The sequence below is a fragment of the Corythoichthys intestinalis genome, chromosome 10 (genome assembly GCF_030265065.1).
Source record: "Corythoichthys intestinalis isolate RoL2023-P3 chromosome 10, ASM3026506v1, whole genome shotgun sequence".
Lineage (NCBI taxonomy): Eukaryota > Metazoa > Chordata > Actinopteri > Syngnathiformes > Syngnathidae > Corythoichthys > Corythoichthys intestinalis.
This window is the reverse complement of record NC_080404.1, coordinates 23,380,147-23,401,267: the sequence shown is the minus strand read 5'-3', so window position 1 is coordinate 23,401,267 and position 21,121 is coordinate 23,380,147. Positions and strand designations below refer to the sequence as shown.

At 44.3% G+C, this 21,121-nt stretch overlaps 1 protein-coding gene across 4 annotated transcripts; it reads right to left on the bottom strand.

The window, feature by feature from the left end:
• Nucleotides 1–869: 869 nt before the first annotated feature.
• Nucleotides 870–20,756, bottom strand: tjap1 (tight junction associated protein 1 (peripheral)). 4 transcript variants are annotated; one of them, XM_057848292.1, is made up of 10 exons: nt 20,301–20,756; nt 14,515–14,649; nt 13,609–13,640; nt 8,321–8,482; nt 8,154–8,220; nt 5,083–5,112; nt 4,829–4,936; nt 4,653–4,736; nt 3,720–4,295; nt 870–3,295 (listed from the first exon to the last, which is right to left on the bottom strand). In XM_057848292.1, the coding sequence occupies exons 2-10, from the start codon at nt 14,629–14,631 to the stop codon at nt 2,990–2,992; spliced, it is 1,482 nt and encodes a 493-aa protein (XP_057704275.1). In that variant the 5' UTR covers nt 14,632–14,649; nt 20,301–20,756; the 3' UTR covers nt 870–2,989. The 4 variants fall into 4 exon arrangements, with proteins under 4 accessions (XP_057704275.1, XP_057704274.1, XP_057704276.1 ...); XM_057848291.1 differs by having other exon boundaries at nt 14,515–14,653; nt 20,301–20,753; XM_057848293.1 differs by lacking the exon at nt 14,515–14,649.
• Between the last annotated feature and the right edge of the window lie 365 nt (nt 20,757–21,121).

The window sequence follows — 21,121 nt, the reverse complement described above, 5'->3', positions numbered from 1 at the left end:
CTGATTTCCACCTATCCTTGAAGCATCGGCCAACACAGTCAACTTTCTCTTTTTTGTTGATTATTGGCGGAAAACACAGACAAGACCGAAAAAGCAGTTTCTGCTCTTGCACTCCTTTTTAAAAGAGACTTCTGTATTTTAAGCCAAAAGAACTGTTGTGCTTGATAGAACAATATGTCTATATGCTGCCATAGCAGATTCATGGCACATTAAACCCCCGAACTATTTTTAATTTGTCAGATGTCAGACGTTGCGCAACTGGTTTTGTTTCAATCCATCTGTAAAATATACGTAATTAATAATATTTCTTATTCAAAATGTCATTTTTTTAGCTTAGAATCATTAATTGATGTCTAATATTTCGTTTAAAAAAAAACAACTTAAAAAAATGTATTCACTCGCATATTTTAAACTTATAAAGAAATTACATCACAATGAAAAAAATGGTGTCTGTAAAAAAGTCACAGATATCTACCTCAAAATTATCGCTTAATTGTATTTTTTTTTTTTTGTTACTATCGCATTTTCTCCGATATGTTAGATGATAAATAATCGATCCAAACAAAGAAAAATTGAAAAACAGGGTTATTTAAAAGGGCAAATATATGAAAAAGAACATCTCGACCACTCCTTGATGTCTGCGATTTCTGCATCGCGACCCCTTGTTATATTACCATGTTTCACCCATAAAATCCCCCCAAAAATCCAGCTGTGGCTATTCACAGCTGTGTCTTGACACACAGTGATACATGCTACATGGAGTTTTTGGATTGAAACAAGGTAAGTACGCGATAATATCTCATTAAAGTCATGGCGTCTTTAATTCTGCTTTCGCGTGCTCTCACCTCCAGATAGGGTTTTGCTGTTGATTTTTTTTTTTTTTTTTTTTTAATGACCTCCTGTTCAAAATCTTTCTTCCCCCAGACAATTGAGATTTTAAGCTTTTCAATTATGTATCATACATGCATATCGGACAATTTTGAAAGTTGGCCAAATTGGGGGTCTCAGAGCAGAACTTCAAGTCACCTGAGTGTTTTCCGCCTATTGCCATTTTAGAAAATTGGAAGTAAAGGGTCACTTAGAGTTGCTTAGAGTGCTGCTGCCTTTTTGTGGGTAAATGAGGAGCAGCATTTAGTGTGTAAGCTACTTCATATACTGGTAGCAGTACTGCTGACCAATTTATTAAGTCTGTGTGCGGGCCAGATGTTATTGATTTTATGACAGAGGCTGGGGGCCGGATGAAATTTGACCACGGGCCGCATTTGGCCCACGGGCCGGACTTTGGACATGTCAGTTTTAAACTTTCGAGTGATGTATCACACGTGCATATCGGACAATTTTGAAATTTGGAGAAATTGGGGATCCCACAGCGGAACTTCAATTCATCTGAGTGTTTTCCGCCATATATAAAAGTTTATTTTTGTAAAACGGAGATATTAGTTTCCTACATTGATTTCAACATGTCAAGTCATGAGGAGGCACCGTATAAGCGCCATCTAGTGTTAGAGCTGAAAAGTGCAACAATGTCTGCTGAATTCAAGCTGCTCTAGTCCTATTTTCAGAATTTGCACCGGGCCAACAAAAATGTGGCTAGCCTTAGTCCGAACACAAAAAAAAAAGAAAAAAAAAAAAAAAAAAAATGTCGCCAAAATCACCAGAAAAATCGCAAAAAACATTTGCCCCCTCCGACTCAGTCAAAATGAATCGGACGTCTCGTGGCAGCCAATGAGCTAACGGACAATAACCCCCGTGGGGTGGGGAGCTATTTGACAACACTGAAAAAAGGGTCTTCAATGAGTAGCTTTTCCTTAAATTCATTTGAAAATATACATCCATTGACAATGCAATCATCAGTCAGTTGACGGAACCGCCGAGGTCAAAGGGCGGGTTTGAGGCAGGCGCTATCGAATGGTAAGAGTGTCAGAAAAATCAAAATGTCATGTTACATGTAGAAAGAAAAAACAATATGCCACTCAAATATGGCTATTTTTTTTTTGCATCATTCCAACCAAATCAGGAACAGTGAATGCCCACTTTTTGTCAGCAATTCTAATTTTGGATGATGCTTTCCAGTGCCGCACAAATTAATAGAGTGTCAACGAATAGCACGCTAGCAGAAATCTGCAGCTGATTTTGGGAGCGAGCGATGTCATCTTTCATTTGGAGAGGATTTAGTGGGCGGGGCCGAGGCAGAATAGAAAAGAAGAGACACTCGGCAGGTAGGAAGTGGAAACGACATAAGTCTCACTGGATGGGGTAGAAGTCCAATTTTTTGGGGGAAATTTTTTTGAATAGATCTGAAACTCTGGACAAACATGATACGTTGCTAAAGTAATGATGATAAAATGAAGGAAAACGGGTTCAATACGCTTCTGTTCATGTACTCACAGATTACCCTACTTCCCGCATACTTGGGATCATTTCGTGTTGGTTTTGGAGTCATTTCCTGTAGATTTTGTGGCTTTTCAGGTCACTTCCTGTTGATATCGGCTCCATTTTCCCCCACTGGAAACGAACAACTGAATGGAGCCATTCACGGGGGATGTTTTGGCAAAAACTGATTTTGTGAAATTCTTTTGTCGGATGGGGACAAAAAATGTAGGATGAGCTACATGTTGAAATTTGAAACCCTTTGGAAATGAATGGGGCTCTTTGTGGGGAGCTTCCCTCCAAAAGCTAACGTGTTAGCAGCCTATGCGACTCACAAGGACTGAAAACGACGAGCAGGAGAAAGCGACCGCTCGAAAACAAAACGACGAGAAGAGTGAATGACAATCGCGGTCGAGAAGTTAGTGTTGACCCGCTAACGGGAAAATTTTCGTGGCTTGAATAAAGCGGAATAAAATTCTTCCACATTTGCAATCCGTTTGGGCGATGACAGCCGGACGCCTCATGGAGTTCCTTGTCGCTGCGCGCGCATTTGTCTACTTAAAAACAAAATGCGCGCTGGCTGGTTTGCTAGCAACAACTGTGTACGGCCGCACCTGCGTTATTGTTGCTGTCTGTGTAGGTGGTGCACCCCCATCCGCTTGGGGCTCCTGTGAGGTCGCGGCAGCGCAGCGGCAGCGAAGGCAGGGTCAAAGTCCAAGAGGCGGGGCGGAACGGCGGCCGGTGAGTCTCGGACCAAGCTGTCCTCCTCGCCGTTCGGCCGGAGCTCGGAGACGTCCGGGCCGGAGGCAGAGCCCTCCTCTTCGTCGTCGTCGGAGTAGGCCGCCACGTCCCCCGCAGACGTCCGCTGCCAGTTGGCCAGCAGGTCCTCAGAGGAACTGGCAGAGCTGGCCCCAGCGCTGGGTCCCTGCCAAAAAAATAAATAAATAAATAAAAGGACGCGTCAAATCCTCAAACGACTTCCCTCTTGTAGTCGTACCGTCACAATGAAATCTTTCGGGGACAGTGGACATTAAGGGTGTGACCTAACCCAATATGAATGGTAATACTTTGTATCACAAAAGCTTATCGGTACGCTTCCGCTCCAACTAGATTAATTTTTTCAATTAATTTTGACTGGTTGGGAAGGAAGGGTGGGCTAAATGAACTTTCATACTTAATAGGAAGTAACGTAGCCATGCCCCAAAATGAATAGGTAGTGACCTGTAAAAGCCCCCAAACTGAAGAGGAAGTGACCCATGTTAATTTGCCTCAATTGTCAGACTTATTTTTTTGCATCCAAGACGGGAAGCTAGCTAAGGAAGTTCCGCTTCCACGTACGGGGTACTGACCTGCGGCGGGCTGCTGAAGGGGCTGGACTGGCCTGAGGGCGCGTCAACTTCGGCGGGGCGAGTGGGTGCGGGTTTAGGGTCGCCGCGAAGGCCCAGCGAGATGGCCTGCCGCGTGGCATAGGTGCAGTTGGGCAGCGGGCCGTTCTTGGGGATCTTGACTTTGTCGTCCGAGGAAAACTCTATCACCTTTCGTCCCGGGCACAGCGGGTTGGGCGGCGGCGGCACCGGGTACGGGTCCAGCTTGTCGAAAGAGGCCGCTTCCTCGCCCGTCTCGCCACAGGGGTTCTCTAGCGGCGGCGGCAGCGGCGGCGCGTCCTCACCGCCTGCTGCAGTCATGTCTACGTGCACAAAGACGTCCTCGCCGGGCGGGCGGCCGCCTTGACTACCAGAGCGCGCAGAGTTGAGGAGCAGCGGCTCGGGTTTCTCCAGGACGCGGGCGATGACGGAGGTGGGCACGGCGTCGGAGGGCGTCAGGCTCAGCGTGTCGGGGTCCTGGCCGCAGGGGGCGGGGCCTGGCCAGGCCAGGCTGTTGCTCTTCATTTGTTTCTTCAACATGTCCTGAAGTTCGCACGGCAGCTGCCCCAAAAAGAAAAACATTTAACTAGGAGGGAAAGGGCCAATCCACATTGACCCCTCCCTCCCGCTCCAAACAGATTGAACATTTCGTGCTGTCAATGGCTGCCAATCGGTGCCCTATGAGGACAAACTTTTCATTTTTGGTGAGTTCCGTTTTTGTGCAGCGTTTTGTTTTTCGTGACTTTTAACTTTTATTGCAGTTTTGGCGTATTCCAGGTTCTTCAACTTCCTGGGCATTTACCCATATTTTCTGGGTCGCATTGATTGTAGGGCATTTCGGAGTACTCAAAGGTCACTTTCTAGCATGAACCAAATGAGATTTACGAAGGGACCGCCAAAACGTAGACGCTAGCTTACGTCGGCAAACTTGTGGTTCCTGAAGTGTGACTTGTTACATTTGAGCAGCTGCACGGCCAGGTTGCAGTCCAGGCGGTAACGTTCCTGAAACATTCGGGGAGGGAGGGAACAAATGAGCACACTCTAAAGGCCATTTCTTTGGCTCCGGCCGAAACGACAGCCAGACAAAATCTCACATTAAGCTCCTCCAGGCGGTCGATGGTGTTCTTGGCCTCCAGCAGCTTGTTGGTAAGCTCCACCATCTCCCGGTCCATGGTCTTCTTGTCCCGCTCTACAGTCCGCAGCTGCGAGCCAACAAAAGATTTGTCAAGCCGGGCGGGTTGAGGAAGACTGACCAGGTGAGGGTGAGGATGAAGGTTGTGGAAATGCATGAGGACGGGAAAGACAGGAACAGCAGGGAGGGGTTTAGAATGAAGAAGCTGAACCCAACTGCGTGGACCCAGGTCTGACTGACGGCAGCCTGATGAAGATGAGCATGACGTAGCGTGAAGATGCAGCATGAAAGAAGAAGACCACAACAAAAACAATGTGCCTGTCACGTTATTGATGCGCGCCGACGGTCCTAGACTGTGGACCTTATGAGTTTATCGCTAGTGGACGTCCAAACCGTTTCAAGTTAGGATTCAAATATATTGGACGTCTATAGTTGTCAATAACGGCCGATTACAAGGGCGTAGGTTTGCATAGAGACGGTAGGGACATAACAAAACCTACTTTTCAGGATGCTCTAATTGTCCCCACCAGTGTTGTTGTTCTTTAAAAAAGTAAATAATTACAGTTATAAATTACCTTTCCCAAAAAGTAATTGTGTTAGTAACTCAGTTACCTGAATGCAAGAGTAATTAGTTAGTTGGCAAAGTAACTGATGTTACGTTTCATGTTATTTTTCCCCATTAATAAAAAAACAAAAAAACAGGTCTGAGGTCACACTATCTGATGTTCAAAGGGTTTTTGGGACAATTCCCCGTAGCCCAATTCTTTACCCTAAACTTAACTAGACACGGGAATTGTGGATATTGCGATAACTAGATAATAACCTTTGCCATGTTTGGAAGTCATTTAATGTTGTGAATCAACCATTAAAGTTGTTAAAATTGCTCCCGTTATTGCATTAGTTCCCTTCGGTCTACTTTTAACATGATGAAACGGTTTTAAAACTTTCACATTAATGATGGATTCAAGTCAACATTTTGATGATTTAGGAGTCTTTTAGATAAAAAGCTACTTCGATTCCCTAGGAAGGTTCTCTACAACAGAGCCTTCCTGAGAAGTCTACTGCTTTAAGATGGCGGCTGTTTACTAACGCCGCCGGTGAGTGAATCAATTCGCATCTGCTTCTCTATACATTTGCTAACGCCGCAGAGTCTGTCATTTCACATCTAGTTCTATATGCATGTGATATCTAGCGTAGCATCATGTGAGATAACAAACTGTGTGAACTTTCTAACCTGCAAAACTCAGTAAGAAGCTGCTTAGAGCGAAATGTCCCTCTGTGTTTTCTACTGTTAACGTTATTTAAACTGAGAAATTTAGTGAACTCTGCTGGAAACTATAGAACCAGAAAAACGTGAGCAAGAAGCTGCTTAGAGAGCGATGGATGCTGCATAAACTCATATGTTGCTCACACAACACAACAAACACACAACATAGTCATAATTAACTATGTACATTAAAATATATATATATATATTTTTTTTTTGATGCCGTGAGCTACCCATTGCTACCCGTTGCGATCGAATGGTCGATCATAATCGACGTAATGAGCACCCCTGATTTAGACATATCACATATTTGTGAGAAATGTAGCCCTGACCCCCGTTCACATGATCTGTTTGGTCTTATTAATGTCCCATCCCAAGCAAAAAGTGTAAATGCAGGTTATTCTGTTATATCATCCCTACCAATGTTGAGATCAAATCTACACCCTTGGCTGATGAGTTCATTTCCTGTTTATTTTGAGGCATTTACAGGTAATTTCTTGTTGATTTTGGGTTTGTAAACAGGAAGTGACCTGGGAACATCCCAAAATGAATAATAGCAAGTGGTTCCAAATCAACAGGCAGTGACCTGTAAATTACCCCGTCACCCTAACCCTCTGGTTTCACTGCAAAATTGGACAAAAACAATGAGGATAAAATGATTAACATGAAGAGACCCATAGGCTCCAAAATGTACAAGAAGCGAGCCAGAAACGCACAAATTGAAAACCCGTGGAAAAAGTAAAAAAAAAAAAAAAAACATGGAACTGCAATCAAATGTAAAACAAAAAACAAGCTACATCCAGAAAAACTGCAAAATATGGGGAACAAAATAAAAGAAAACCCCATACAAACCGCAAAAAATGGAAAAACCACTGAAACTGTTTTGGAGTTTTGCTAGCAACATGTTGATTCCTCTTTTTTACAAAGTGAAAAAAGTACGACCATATGGATGTTTTTTCACCCCTGCCTGTAGCTGAGACCGCTCCTTTATCTCTCGGTTCATTGGCCGATTGATCGATCGCTCGCGTGCCGTTAGCCTGGTTGCCACAGAGACGGCGCGAGGTCATCCCGATAAGGGATGATTTGCTCTATCTTCCAGCCAGTATATTTCTACTAACGTGGCATTCTTTTTAGGTGACTTCTTTGCTTTTGTTTGGTGTGTGTGTTTTTTTGGGGGGTGGGGGTGGTGGAGTTTGTGTGTGTGTTTTTTTTTGTGGTTTTGATCTTTTTTGCAATTTGGACATATTTTTTTGTTTCCAGTTTTGCAGTTTGGCATTTTCTTATGATTTTTGCCTTTTCCCCATTTTCAGTTGTCTGCCTACTTTCCCAGGTGTTTTTGTGTGCGTTTTGTGGTCACAAACTCACGTTTGGGTGCCATTGATGACGCCAATGAACATATGTTCAAAAATATTTGTGCTTTCGGTGAGGTTTTTTCCCTCCCGAGGTTTTTTTTGTTTGTTTTTGCAATCGTTCCTGTTGTTTTTGCAGAATTTAGTCATTTCTAGAGGCGTGCGAAATTAACGATTCTTAGATGATTCGCGATTCGGCCGTGGAAGATTCGAGAACGATTCACAAACATCCAAATTCCGATTACTGAATTATACCAGGTAAAGCGGAACTAAAACACACTCAGCGCGGTCTTCGGGATGCAATGAGGAAAAATATGTTCAACTCTTGCCGCTAGATAAAAAAAACACATCAATTATCGATTTATAATCGAATCTAAGCCTCTGAATCGTAACTGAATCGTTAGGTGCCCCAAGATTCCTACCTCTCGTAATTTCTGTCTTTTTGTAACTGATTTTTTTCAGTGGTTTATCCATTTCCGAAATCCTAAAGTTTTTATCCCCCTTGTTGATTTTAGGGCATTTCTGGGTCACTCAAGTGTCACATTTTGAAAATTTCTGGGCTAGTTTTTGTGGAAGCTCATGTTTTTGGCAAAAATTGCACATATCTTTTCTCGATTTCCTTTTAACGGAAAAGCGCCCAGCGGGAGTTGCCGAGAAGGTCGCTGGCTTACCAGTGCATGAAGCTTCTCCTCCAAGTCCTGATTGGCCCTCTGAGACGCAGTGTAGCTGTTCTGTAGTCTGCGGACGGAAAGTGTCACGTCAACGGTGTTGCTCAAAGACCTGCCTGATCGCCTCGGAATGGATGGAAGAAAAAAAAACTTTTAAAAAAGATGCTCACCTGCGAAACTTGTCCCTCATCTTGTCCAGGTCATCTCTGGTACGGCTCAGCTCCGCCTCCATGTAATGGCGGCTGCCGTCGAACTCCGCCTCCATGGCCTCCATCTTGCGAACAGAGAGTGACAAGCGCCGGCGGAGATCCTCTTTCTGCTGCTCCAAGATTCTGCCGTCGACAAATAACGTGGACCGTAAATCGCCGGCTGAAACTGGATGATTGCATGGGAATGCTTCCCTGTCACCAGCTTTTAAATTTGGGGAATTTTTGGGTTACTTTCTATTTGCCGGTGCAGACGGCGCGAGACGTCCAATCCAGTCTAGTCCGTGAGGGACTGATTTAAATGCAGGGTTCCCGTAGGTCATTAAAAAGTCTAAATTTAAAATTTGGAGAATCAAGGTCTTAAATAAAATGGAAAATTTCAGAATGTATTAGATTTCCAGATGATGCATTTAATGCTAGGGAAATCACTGTAGCCTGCTGTAAAACCTCTAATGGTATGTATTTGTTTTACTCATGGCCGTGCACTAAATACGAGAGTCGGGGATGAATATATGTGGTATGGAATGTTGTCCACAACCACAACGTCAGGACTTGAGTTGTCGCCATGACGCCATTTTCTGGTTATTCATGGCTGTAGAGGTGAGTGGGAATATGCAGAGATGAGGAAGTAATCACAAATGGATGGAAGACAACTGTGGTGCAAAGTAGGGATGTGACAATGTATCGAAAAGGTTATACAGTATGGGCTGCTACTCTCAGATCCCAGAGATTACAGAACATAACATACTTATAGCTGCTCTGCCATTGGGTATTGCCTAGCACCTCCCTGGCATCCAACTGGCTAAGAGGGACCTCTACTGAATGTGTATCCCAGCGTCCTCTTCATTCGCTCCTTGTGTTCCGACAGCTTTACCTGAGTGTACTAACTTTTATTCTTTGTTTTTTTTTTTAAATAATGCACAACTCTGCTTTTATTGTCCATCCATCCATCATCTACCGCTTAGTCCGGAGTCGAGTCGCCGAGGCAGCAGCTTTAGCAGGGAAGCCCAAACTTCCCTCTCCCCAGCCACTTCAAACAGCTTGTCCGGCGGGATCCCAAGCCGTTCCCAGGCCAGCCGAGAGACCGTCTCTCCACTGTGTCCTGGGTAGTCCCGGGGGCCTCTCGCCGGTAGGCCAGGCCCGGAACACCTCTCCAGACAAGCGTCCAGGAGGCGTCCGAACCAGATGCCACCTCAACTGGCTCCTCTCAACGCGGAGGAGTAGCGGCTCGAAGACGAGTCCTTCCTGGATGACTGAGCTTCTCACCCTATCTCTAAGGGAGAGCCCGGACACCCTGCGGAAGAAACTCATTTCGGCCGCTTGTATCCGGGATCTTGTTCTTTCGGTCACGACCTACAGCTCGTGACAATAAGTGTGGGTAGGAATGTAGATCGGCTAATAAATCGAGAGCTTCGCCCTTCGGCTAGGCTCCTTCACCACCACTTCGGACAGGTGCAGAGTCGGCATCACTGCAGACGCTGCACCTGTCGATCTCCCGCTCTATCCTACCGTCACTCGTGCCCAAGATACTTGAACTCCTCCACTCGGGGCAGGATCTCATCCCCGACCTGGAGAGCGCACGTCACCCTTTTCCGACTGAGGACGATGGTCTAGGATTTGGAGGTGCTGACCTTCATCCCAACCGCTTCACACTCAGCTGCGAACCGCTCCAATGAGAATTGGAGGTCATGGCTTCATGAAGCTAACAGCACCACATCATCTGCAAAAAGCAGAGATGCAATACGGAGGCCACCATACCAAACGGCTGCGTCTACAAATTCTTTCCATAAAAATTATGGACAGAATCGGTGACTATTGGGCAGCTTTGGCGGAGTCCAACCCTCATTAGGAACGAATTCGACTTACTGCCGGCAATGCAGACCAAACTCTGAAACCGGTCGTAAACCACACTGCTCCTCTTGAATCCGAGATTCGACTTCCCGACGGACCCTCCTCTCCAGCACCCCTGAATAGACTTTATACCGGGGGGCTGAGGAGTGCGATCCCTCGATAATTGGAACACACCCTCCGATCCCCCTTCTTACAAAAGGGGGACCACCACCCCGGTCTGCCAAACCAGAGGCACTGTCCCTGATGTCCACGCGATATTGCAGAGACGAGTCATATTTTATTGTTATTGTGCAATAATCAAATTGTAACAAGTATTTGTTACATGTTTTGATTCATTTTTATATTCTATAAAAGATTTATGTCTTAATTTTGGGGGGCTTGGAACCGACTTTGGCATTTCCATGGAAAACGTGTCTACTTACAGCATTTTCACTTTACGAAACTACTTCCAAAACCAATTAGTTTCGTAAGTGGAGGTACCACTGTGCATCGCAGTAATTTGTACCCCAAAAGATTATCGATTTCCAACCTGCCAAGAATTGATTTATCGTTTTAAAAAGGTGTCACTGTTAACAAAAAAAAAAAAAAAAAAAAAAGGAACCAAAAGGTCGCGACGAAAATCTTTCATTAGAATACTGTAGTGTCTATGTTAGCTCACTGGCTGCCACTGACGCCGCTAGACATTCAGTTAATTTGGATTGGACGTCTACCGCCGTCATTGGCAATGAAACCGCAGCATTCACAGCCAGTCTTTAGTGGGTATTTACATTTCAGTTCCTGTTAATTTTAGGGAATTTAAAGATTACTTCCTGTTGATTTTAGTTACTTCCTATTTATTTGGGGACATTCTTGAGTCACTTCCTTTTCAGTAACGCAAAATCAACAGGATGTGACCTGTAAATGCCCCCCAATAAACAAGAAGTTACCTGGAAATGCCTCAACAGGAAAAGGAAAGGACCGAAAATCAACAGGAAATGATGCCAAATGCCCAAAATGAACATGGCAGCGAATTAACTTCAAATAGATTTGACATCGACTACTGAAACCCATTCCAATTCACAGCAGAAGACTAAAAAAGCTTGTTTATTAGTCGTTTTATTGTCTTTTTATTCATCAGAAATTGTTGCGACATTTTGCTCTGAAATTATATTTTTAATGTCTGTTAAATGTCTTAAAAAGCATTAACTTTGACTTTTAATAGGGTGCAAGAACCCTGAAATGACTGTCGGGTCAATGCCTTACTAACTCAATGGCTGCCATTGACGGCGCTAGATGTCAAATCCCTTTTGACTGGGAGGGGCCAATGAACCAACAATCAATGTACAGGAATTGACCCCCAAAATGAGCAAGAAGTGACCCGCAAACGCCATAAAATCAACAGGTAATGATCCAAAATGCACCCAAAACGTTTCCATGTTTTGTTTTGTTTTCGTGGTTTAGTTACAGTGCCTTGCAAAAGTATTCGGCCCCCTTGAGCCTTGCAACCTTTCGCCACATTTGAGGCTTCAAACATAAAGATATAAAATTTTAATTTTTTGTCAAGAATCAACAACAAGTGGGACACAATCGTGAAGTGGAACAAAATTTATTGGATAATTTAAACTTTTTTAACAAATAAAAAACTGAAAAGTGGGGCGTGCAATATTATTCGGCCCCCTTGCGTTAATACTTTGTAGCGCCACCTTTTGCTCCAATTACAGCTGCAAGTCGCTTGGGGTATGTTTCTATCAGTTTTGCACATGGAGAGACTGACATTCTTGCCCATTCTTCCTTGCAAAACAGCTCGAGCTCAGTGAGGTTGGATGGAGAGTGTTTGTGAACAGCAGTCTTCAGCTCTTTCCACAGATTCTCGATTGGATTCAGGTCTGGACTTTGACTTGGCCATTCTAACACCTGGATACGTTGATTTTTGAACCATTCCATTGTAGATTTGGCTTTATGTTTTGGATCATTGTCCTGTTGGAAGATAAATCTCCGTCCCAGTCTCAGGTCTTGTGCAGATACCAACAGGTTTTCTTCCAGAATGTTCCTGTATTTGGCTGCATCCATCTTCCCGTCAATTTTAACCACCTTCCCTGTCCCTGCCAAGAAAAGCAGGCTCAAACCATGATGCTGCCACCACCATGTTTGACAGTGGGGATGGTGTGTTCAGGGTGATGACCTGTGTTGCTTTTACGCCAAACATATCGTTTTGCATTGTGGCCAAAAAGTTCAATTTTGGTTTCATCTGACCAGAGCACCTTCTTCCACATGTTTGGTGTGTCTCCCAGGTGGCTTGTGGCAAACTTTAAACGAGACTTTTTATGGATATCTTTGAGAAATGGCTTTCTTCTTCCCACTCTTCCATAAAGGCCAGATTTGTGCAGTGTACGACTGATTGTTGTCCTATGGACAGACTCTCCCACCTCAGCTGTAGATCTCTGCAGTTCATCCAGAGTGATCATGGGCCTCTTGGCTGCATCTCTGATCAGTTTTCTCCTTGTTTGAGAAGAAAGTTTGGAAGGACGGCCGGGTCTTGGTAGATTTGCAGTGGTCTGATGCTCCTTCCATTTCAATATGATGGTTTGCACAGTGCTCCTTGAGATGTTTAAAGCTTAGGAAATCTTTTTGTATCCAAATCCGGCTTTAAACTTCTCCACAACAGTATCTCGGACCTGCCTGGTGTGTTCCTTGGTTTTCATAATGCTCTCTGCACTTTAAACAGAACCCTGAGACTATCACAGAGCAGGTGCATTTATACGGAGACTTGATTACACATAGGTGGATTCTATGTATCATCATCGGTCATTTAGGACAACATTGGATCATTCAGAGATCCTCACTGAACTTCTGGAGTGAGTTTGCTGCACTGAAAGTAAAGGGGCCGAATAATATTGCACGCCCCACTTTTCAGTTTTTTTGTTAAAAAAGTTTAAATTATCCAATAAATGTTGTTCCAGTTCACGATTGTGTCCCACTTGTTGTTGATTCTTGACAAAAAAAAAAAAAAAAAATTCATATCTTTTTGTTTAAAGCCTGAAATGTGGCAAAAGGTTGCAAGATTCAAGGGGGCCGAATACTTTTGCAAGGCACTGTATTTCTGGGTTACGTCCTGTAGAGTTTGGGGCTTTTTCAGATACAGGGTAATTTTTTCCCCCTCTTTGGAAATAGATCAGTTTTTGTCAAATTTTGGAGGAAGTGTGCGTTTTGGACAAAAACTGTATCCAACTTTTGTTGTTTGTTCTTCATGTTTAAATGGTGTGAATGGGATATAAAATGAAGGAGCAAACATTTCCCCCAAATTAATAGGAAATAACCCATGGGAGAGCAAAGCATCCCCACCAGAAAATGCATCTTGGAGTTAGTCAGTGTTATTCTTAAACAAGTTGGCGGTAGGACGGGCTAAAAGGATGGCATCTCACCTGATCCGCTCTGATTCGGACAAAGAGGCCTCCTGAAAGAGACAAAAATTTGTCAGCGAGGACGGAAACAAAGGCCAACTGTTTCAGCTGACATGATGAGCGAGAGCGCGGCCGGCCGATCGGTCACAATTTAACGCTCCGCTGGACAAAACACCTCCCCTCGCTTCAACAATATAAACATAGAGAAAACACCGACTGGACTTGAATTTGTCTTCATCAGTCAATCAGCCGAAAAGACAACAAGGTCAGCAGCGATGTGCGGCGACCACGACCTACCTTGACGCGCGACATCACTTCCCATTTAGTAAGAGCGCGCCGGCGTCGGTCTCCTCCGTTTACCTCGGACGTGAGCCGCGCCCCCGGCCGGGAAGAGCGCCGCAGTTCTGCCACCCGAGCGTCCCATCGCCGCCCGCGATCGGCGGTCTCGCCGTCCGACACCAGCTTTCTTGGGGCGGGGCCATCGACGAAGAGCGTTAGGTGGGCGGGGCTCATTACTCGCCGGGTGATTTCGTCCAAGAAGTGGGAAAAGCGAGCTTTCTCCTCCGGGAACGGCTCCCTCCGCCGCGAGCCAGAGAAACGGCGCGGAGGAGACGCCCGGCGGTCTAAAGGGGGCGTGGCTAAATAACGGGGGCCGCGCCGCTCTGCGCCGTCGTCCAACAACTCCGCCGACCGAGATCTCCCGATGATGTGGCGCGGCGAGTCTTTCTTCAGGATACTCTTGGGGGGAGCGGCTCGGACGCGGTATTGCCGTTTCGCCAGGTCCTCAACATTGGGACGGCGCGGGGGCAGTAGGTCAATTTCCGAGGCGGAAGGGCCAGAAAGTTCGGCGTCGGACGGCGCTCGGCCCCGCGACAACTCTGGCCTACGCCGACGTTTATAGGCGACGGGAGGAGCGGGTGCCTTTACCTGACCGTCGTCCGTCCGTTGCGTCTGAGGCGGCGCGGCCGTAAGCCCATGACGAGCTTCGCGATGCTGCGGCGGAGCTTTGCGGTACGGCTTCCTGGACGGCGCCGCACTGCTCATCCTGGGCCTCTGTCCTTCCTTCCTGTCACAGAAGAAGTCCGCAAAAGCGCTAGCACCGGCGGCCCGCCTCAAACGCAAGTGAGCGGGCCGACCGCTCTGAGCTGGTCATGGCTTATCAGCGTCTAATTTGTTCGAGCGAGTCCGCCTGCCTGCCCGGGGCTGCTCATTGATCTCAGAATGTTTCCAGAACAGGAAGTGCAGCCGCATCGATCAGAACCAGGCCAGCGTCAGTCAGCTTAGGGGCGTGCTGACTTTTAACCTTTCCTCGCATCCGGTCAAGTCGAAGACCCTTTCTGCACTCGCGATCGGCCGACGCCGTCCCTATCGTAGAGGTCGACGGATATATTGATTTTTTTTGTTTATTTCAAGATCGGCTAGCGGCTATAATGGGATAACTGTAATGTTGATCGTTGACCGGGTGAAGATCTTTGTTAATGATGATTTAGCACCACCTAGTGGAAAGTTTTGCAAAAGGATGTAGCAAAAAAAATCACCTTAAACATTGGCTTACAAAATCGGCTTTAAACTTCCGGCAATCAGCTGCTTTTTGTTTTGAAAAATCGGCATCGGCCTTTGAAAATCCCCTATTGGACGACTTCTACTTGGACATCTAGTGCTATTAATGGCAGCCAATGAGTTCCCTGTAACGACTACAAGTGTTTTACGCATTTTCTGGTTTCTGTGGTTTTTTTTTGGAGTGGTTTTGCCATTTTTCCCTGCGGTTTTCACAAGTTGGGTTTTTTTCCCTTTTAGTGAAGCTTTTTTGTGTTTGCAAGATACATTATGAAATTTGAAGATGTCAATGTTTTATCATTGGGTTAGGGTCTAAAATGCATCTGCAGCATGTGTGTGAGAGAGAGAGACTTGAATACAGTTGGATTGATATTCTCTCCTAAAAGAGCAGTTTCCATTAAAAAAAACTGCTTTAGAAGTTGAACCCTAAAGACTGGTATTCATTTGAAGACAGGCTCTTCATCATTTTGCTCGGTGATCATATTTATTTAAAGGGTACCACGGATAGAAAGACATGTAGTTCTTAAGAGATAATTGTCAGTACGAGTTATAAAAATTTGATATTAAAACCCCTCTTAATGTTTTCGTTTGAATAAAATTTGTAAAATTATTTTAATTAATAGATCGCCGTTGTTGTTGATGTCGCAGGGCGGTGACGTCACATGGCTACGCTGCCGGACTTCCACTGTGTCACTCCTTAACTACATTAACATATCATCGGCCCTGCCCTTCCAATTTGAACCCGAGTGGAACATGAATGTGAAGGACAGCAAAAGAAAAATGACCAGGAAAGACGGGATGAGCCGAGTAGCGTTCATGTGTCAAGTTCGCTAGTGACAGCACTACCCTGCTCTAGTGACGAGAACAGGAGAGTGTTTGATGTCAAAAACTGTTTGCAGATCTTCACAGTAAACTATTGTGTGATCCAAATTATTCCCATATTATTATGGAGATAGTTAGCATCCAGAGCTGCCGTGTGCTTTACATATGATTAGGGTATACAGTGAAACACAGCAGTTTGATTACTTTTGCTGATAGCCCGGGGCCGTGCATCACAACACACGAAAACGTTTGCAAAAGTGCTTCAATCTGTATTAATGAGGCCCTATTGTCACACTAGGGTGCCCAAAGATTCCCACCTCTAGGGAATCTTTGGGCACCTAACGATTCGATTACGATTCAGAGTATCCGATTTGATTATAAATCGATTATAGATGCACCACAAACCGCCCATCTCCGCTTTTATTTTTTTGTACACTAGTTCCAAAATCGTTCAAAAATCCTCTCAGGCTAAACCAAACTACTATTTCAGTATCAAGTTAACCGTTAAAAACAGTAAATAAAATACTCAAGTCCCCATTCTGTATCGGCAGCTTTAAACTACATTCAATTAATTTAATGTTGTGAATCAACCATTAAAGTTGTTCAAATTGCTCCCGTTATTCCATATTTTCCCCTTCTGTCTACTTTTGACATGTGAAAGTTTTTAAAACTGTTTCATCATTTAACGATAGATTCAAGTCAAGATTTTGCCGGTTTTTTTTCTTTTTTAAAGATAAAAAGTAATTAGGTTCGCTACAACAGAGCCTTCTAGAGAAGTCTACTGCTTTAAGATGGCGCCTGTTTACTAGCACGGGAAAGTCTCTCATTTCACATCTAGTTCTTGGTATATGATCTAACGCGGCCGTTGTCTGTCAGTTCACATTTAGTTCTAGATATATGTGATATTTACCATAGTCTTATGTTGCCGTATGTTTGTAGCAACTAGCAACTGGGCGCTGTTTGTATCGGCTGACGGCCGCAGTCAGGTATTATTGTTTTGTTTTTTATCTAGCGGCATGAGTCGAACATGATATTTACTCTCAGTCCGTTCCTTATTGTGACCGGAAGAACGCACTAACTGTGTTTTATTTCCGCTTTACCTGGTATTAGAGATGCACGATAATATCTGTCACCGATAATTATCGGCCGATAATGGCAATTATGACGTCACACAGATAATCCAGATAAAACGAAATTCAAACGATATTGCAATCCGATTATTTTATACTTGATTTAGCCTCCAAATGTGCGCAATCAACAGTTTTGTCCAATTCTGCTAGTTTTAAGGAGGTGGTTTTGCAGTGTAGTAATGTGATATATGTTAGGAATGGCTTACTTTTAAAGGCATTTTTGTGCAACCTGGGTGTTTACTCTCTAAGTAATTCTTGCCAAAAGCTTACCATTACACAACGTCATTGCCATTGTTTAGTTGTTGGAATTTACTACTTCACATTTGATGTGGAAAAAAAATAGCACTAAATTACATTTTTGCACAGTAACATTTGATATTTGTATACTTTAAAATTTTACATACATATTTGAATAGAATTATCGGCGTGACATTATCGGTTATCGGGTGGAAGGGGCAGGAAATTATCGGTTATCGATATCGGTTGAAAAATGTATTATCGTGCATCACTACCTGGTATAATTCAATAATCGGAATGTGGATGTTTGTGAATCGTTTTCGAATCTTCCATGGCCGAATCGCGAATAATCTAAGAATCGGAAATTTCGCACGCCTCTATCTCACACAGTTAAACAACAATGCAAAGAGAACTAGCAATCACAAATTCACAATCAAAATAGATATACAAAACACACATAAAAGTTACTCAGACTTTGATCAAAGTCTATTTAAACATTTTAGCAACATGTTCAGCTCAACAAATACAGTGGATGGCAAGATTTAGTCACAATTTACAAACTACGATGAGTGGAGCTATTATCAGGAGTCTTGTACGTTGTGAAGACAACACTCAAATGAACGTAAGGTACAATGGTCCCGCAGTCAACAGGAAACTACGACATCATTCGAGGGACAAACCGCACTCATTGGCTTGATCTCTAATTCAAATTGTGGTGCATTTAGATCACTATCTTACATAGTTAAAGAATGACACTGTGGAAGTACGGAAGGGAACCCATGTGATGTCACCGCCCTGCTACGTCAACAACAATGGCGACCAATTAGTTAAAATAATTTTACAAATTTTATTAAAACAAAAACATAAAGAGGGGGTTTAATATCAAATTATTATAGTTCGCACTAACATTTATCTTTTAAGAACTACATGTCTTTCTATTCGTGGTACCCTTTAAGTTTCAGAGTTAGTTAAAGTACCACTTTCAGTCTTTGGTGATTTTGGCGAGCAACGTCAGTGGACAAAAGCAGTAGTGTTTTGCCCAAAGGCAAAAGGCCATATTTCCCGTCAGGTGATCTCTTGGTCGCCCTGAACTACATTTGTGTTTCCGGTGGCTATGTGAAGGATGAATAGAAATGAGGTCTTGAATCTAATTGTGACTAAACAATATCATGTGACAACGTAACCAATGGAGAAAGAAAGGGGGAAGCGACGTATGCTGTAAAGCAAGTGGGATAGGGCTGCACGATATTGGGGAAAAAATGACATTGCGACTTTTTGGGGGTTTGCGATATATATTGCAATACTAAAACTAGAAAATTTTTCAGCAGATGACTTGAATATCTCTGTTTGGGAAGACTGTGGTTGTCTCACCATGACCACTTTGTACAGGTAGTCCCCGGATTATGAACGAGTTCCGTTCCTACGCTGGCGACGTAAACCAAATTTCCGCATAAATCAGAATTAACCCGTTAAATGCTCCTGCAAAATAACTATCCAAAAAGTCCAAAAGTGTTGTATTTTTTTATCATGGCTACACTTCCCTCTGGTGGCAACATTGGGTCTGGCTGGACTGTCGCCTTGTATGACTATGAGGCGCTGACTCGTCTGACATGGCTAAAGGACAGCTGCGCTCTGTTTTGGCCCACAAGAGGCTGTAAGTCGTTTCAGCTAATATATGTTTGTGAATGCATTTGTAATTAAGTTTAGAGCTACAGTTTGTAGACTTATGTGTAAGCGATTTGATATGAGAATTGTAAATAAATTAGCATTTAAACTAGTGAAATTTTGTTCGGAAAATCAGATTAATGTAATCTACTAATTTTACATTTACAAACTGTCAAAAGTGAAGGAAGTCAAAAGCTTCAAAAAGCACAATTGCCCTGTTTGCTGTCTGTAAAGCTGAACAACTTCACGTTTACTGAAGACAGAACACATCATATTAATAAAGTAAAAAATAAGATACTGTGAGGTAAAATGAGGTACTGTTTACGCGACGGAAAAAAAAAAAAAGGCTGAGCTCAGGTATTTTAATTTTTCATGTTCCTTATCCGATTACTCGATTATTCGAACTAACTAGTTAATCGACTAAAATAATCGATAGCTGCAGCCCTACCTGTATTCATATAATACTAGGATCTAGGAGGCCATGTCTCTGCTCACTTGCTGCCTTTATGAAGCAAAACAAAAGTTTACGTGTTCAAAACAAACAAACAAAAATCTATTGCATGTCCTGCGATAGGACTATTGCCCACTCGCATATTGCAATGGCGATTTTCAAACGATATATTGTGCAGGCCTAAAGCGGGACATTTGTAGTTTTTTGTGTGTGTGTGGGGGGGGGGGGGGGGGGGCAGTGATAGAGGTATCTTGGTATCCTGTTTTTACGTTGTTTATTGGGTCATATCTTATAGAGCACATTTTTGCATTAGGGGGCAAGACTTTTTCCTTGTTAAGTCAAATTTAAAGCAAGTAGGCATACTTTTGTACTTTTACTTGAGTACATTTTTTTCTTGAGATCCTTATATTTTCCCCTGTACCTGTAGTTCTGTAATTTTACTTATGTAGTTTAAAAAAAAAAAGTGAGTACTTCATCCAGCATTGATTTGCTAGGCAGAGCATATAAAAGTAGAGTGGAACTTTTGACAAGGCTCTTGTTGCGAAACGACACTCAAAGAGCTTAGGCTGCATTCTGGCTATCTGAGTAGAAGCCGTCAGTGTGGCCTTCTTCCTCTCCTCGCCTACAAGGAGCAGGCACCATTTGGGTTGAAGGTGCCGCCATGGCAACGTAAAAGTTTAGCCCTGGCACGCAGACGCTGTAGCGGGCTGGGTTTCGCGGGATTCGGTCTCTCACGGCCGAACCGAAAAAGCGAGCCGAAAACGCTGCCACCGCAACGGGGCCCAAAGCGGCAAGCCACGCCCACTCAGCTCCATCCGATCCCACACTCGCTCCCTCCCAGACTCACTCACCTCGACGGACCGGCAGGCGGGCGTTTAGTCAGTCAGTCGGGCCAGTCGGAGAGCGCCGGCAGCCAGCCCAGCCCAGGCCAGCTGAGCTCAAAGTTCAGGCCGATCCGATCCGAGCGGTGGCTTCCTTCCTTCCAAAGGCGGGAGCGGCCCAAGATGTTCGGCCGGTCGCTCGACAGACAGACAGTCTGCCTTCTTCGCAGGCAGCCAAACGGTAAAATCACTCGGACAAAGTTGAGGAGCGTTTAGCTTGAGCTGCCGCCATCTTCGCCCGCAAGGCACGACGGGTATAATCCTCCACCGGAATCCCGCTCCCTTGCCACGCCTCCAGCCTAGTGACGTCACACTGGCAGATGCGGCACCTCACCTCACGTGAAGAATAAAATGTCAGGTTTTTATCAACAAGCTTTGTGGTCTTGGTAGTTTCGTCACTCTCATAACTTTCCCCCACACGAATAACGAGTACATAACAAAAAGGAACAAATCACTCTTCATACAAAATTGGAATGATAACCAGGGGCGTTACCGGGGGGGGCAGTGCCCACCCACGGACACGCTCTGCCCAACCAAAGAAAACTGGAGGTAGTACTAACGGCAGTCTGGGCACCACGTATGGTATCCCATTCATATAGACCCTACCCACGTGACGTCACAACTCCGCCCTCCTGACTGGTGCCGCCCAATTGACCGGCAACACATCGTGTTTACCTGTTACGGCTACGTACATTCCTCCTATTTACGGCGTGTTTTTCTGCTCGTTAACATTAATAATCAAAATGGTGAAGGCGTGTGTGGCGGTCGGTTGCAATAACAGAGAAGATAGA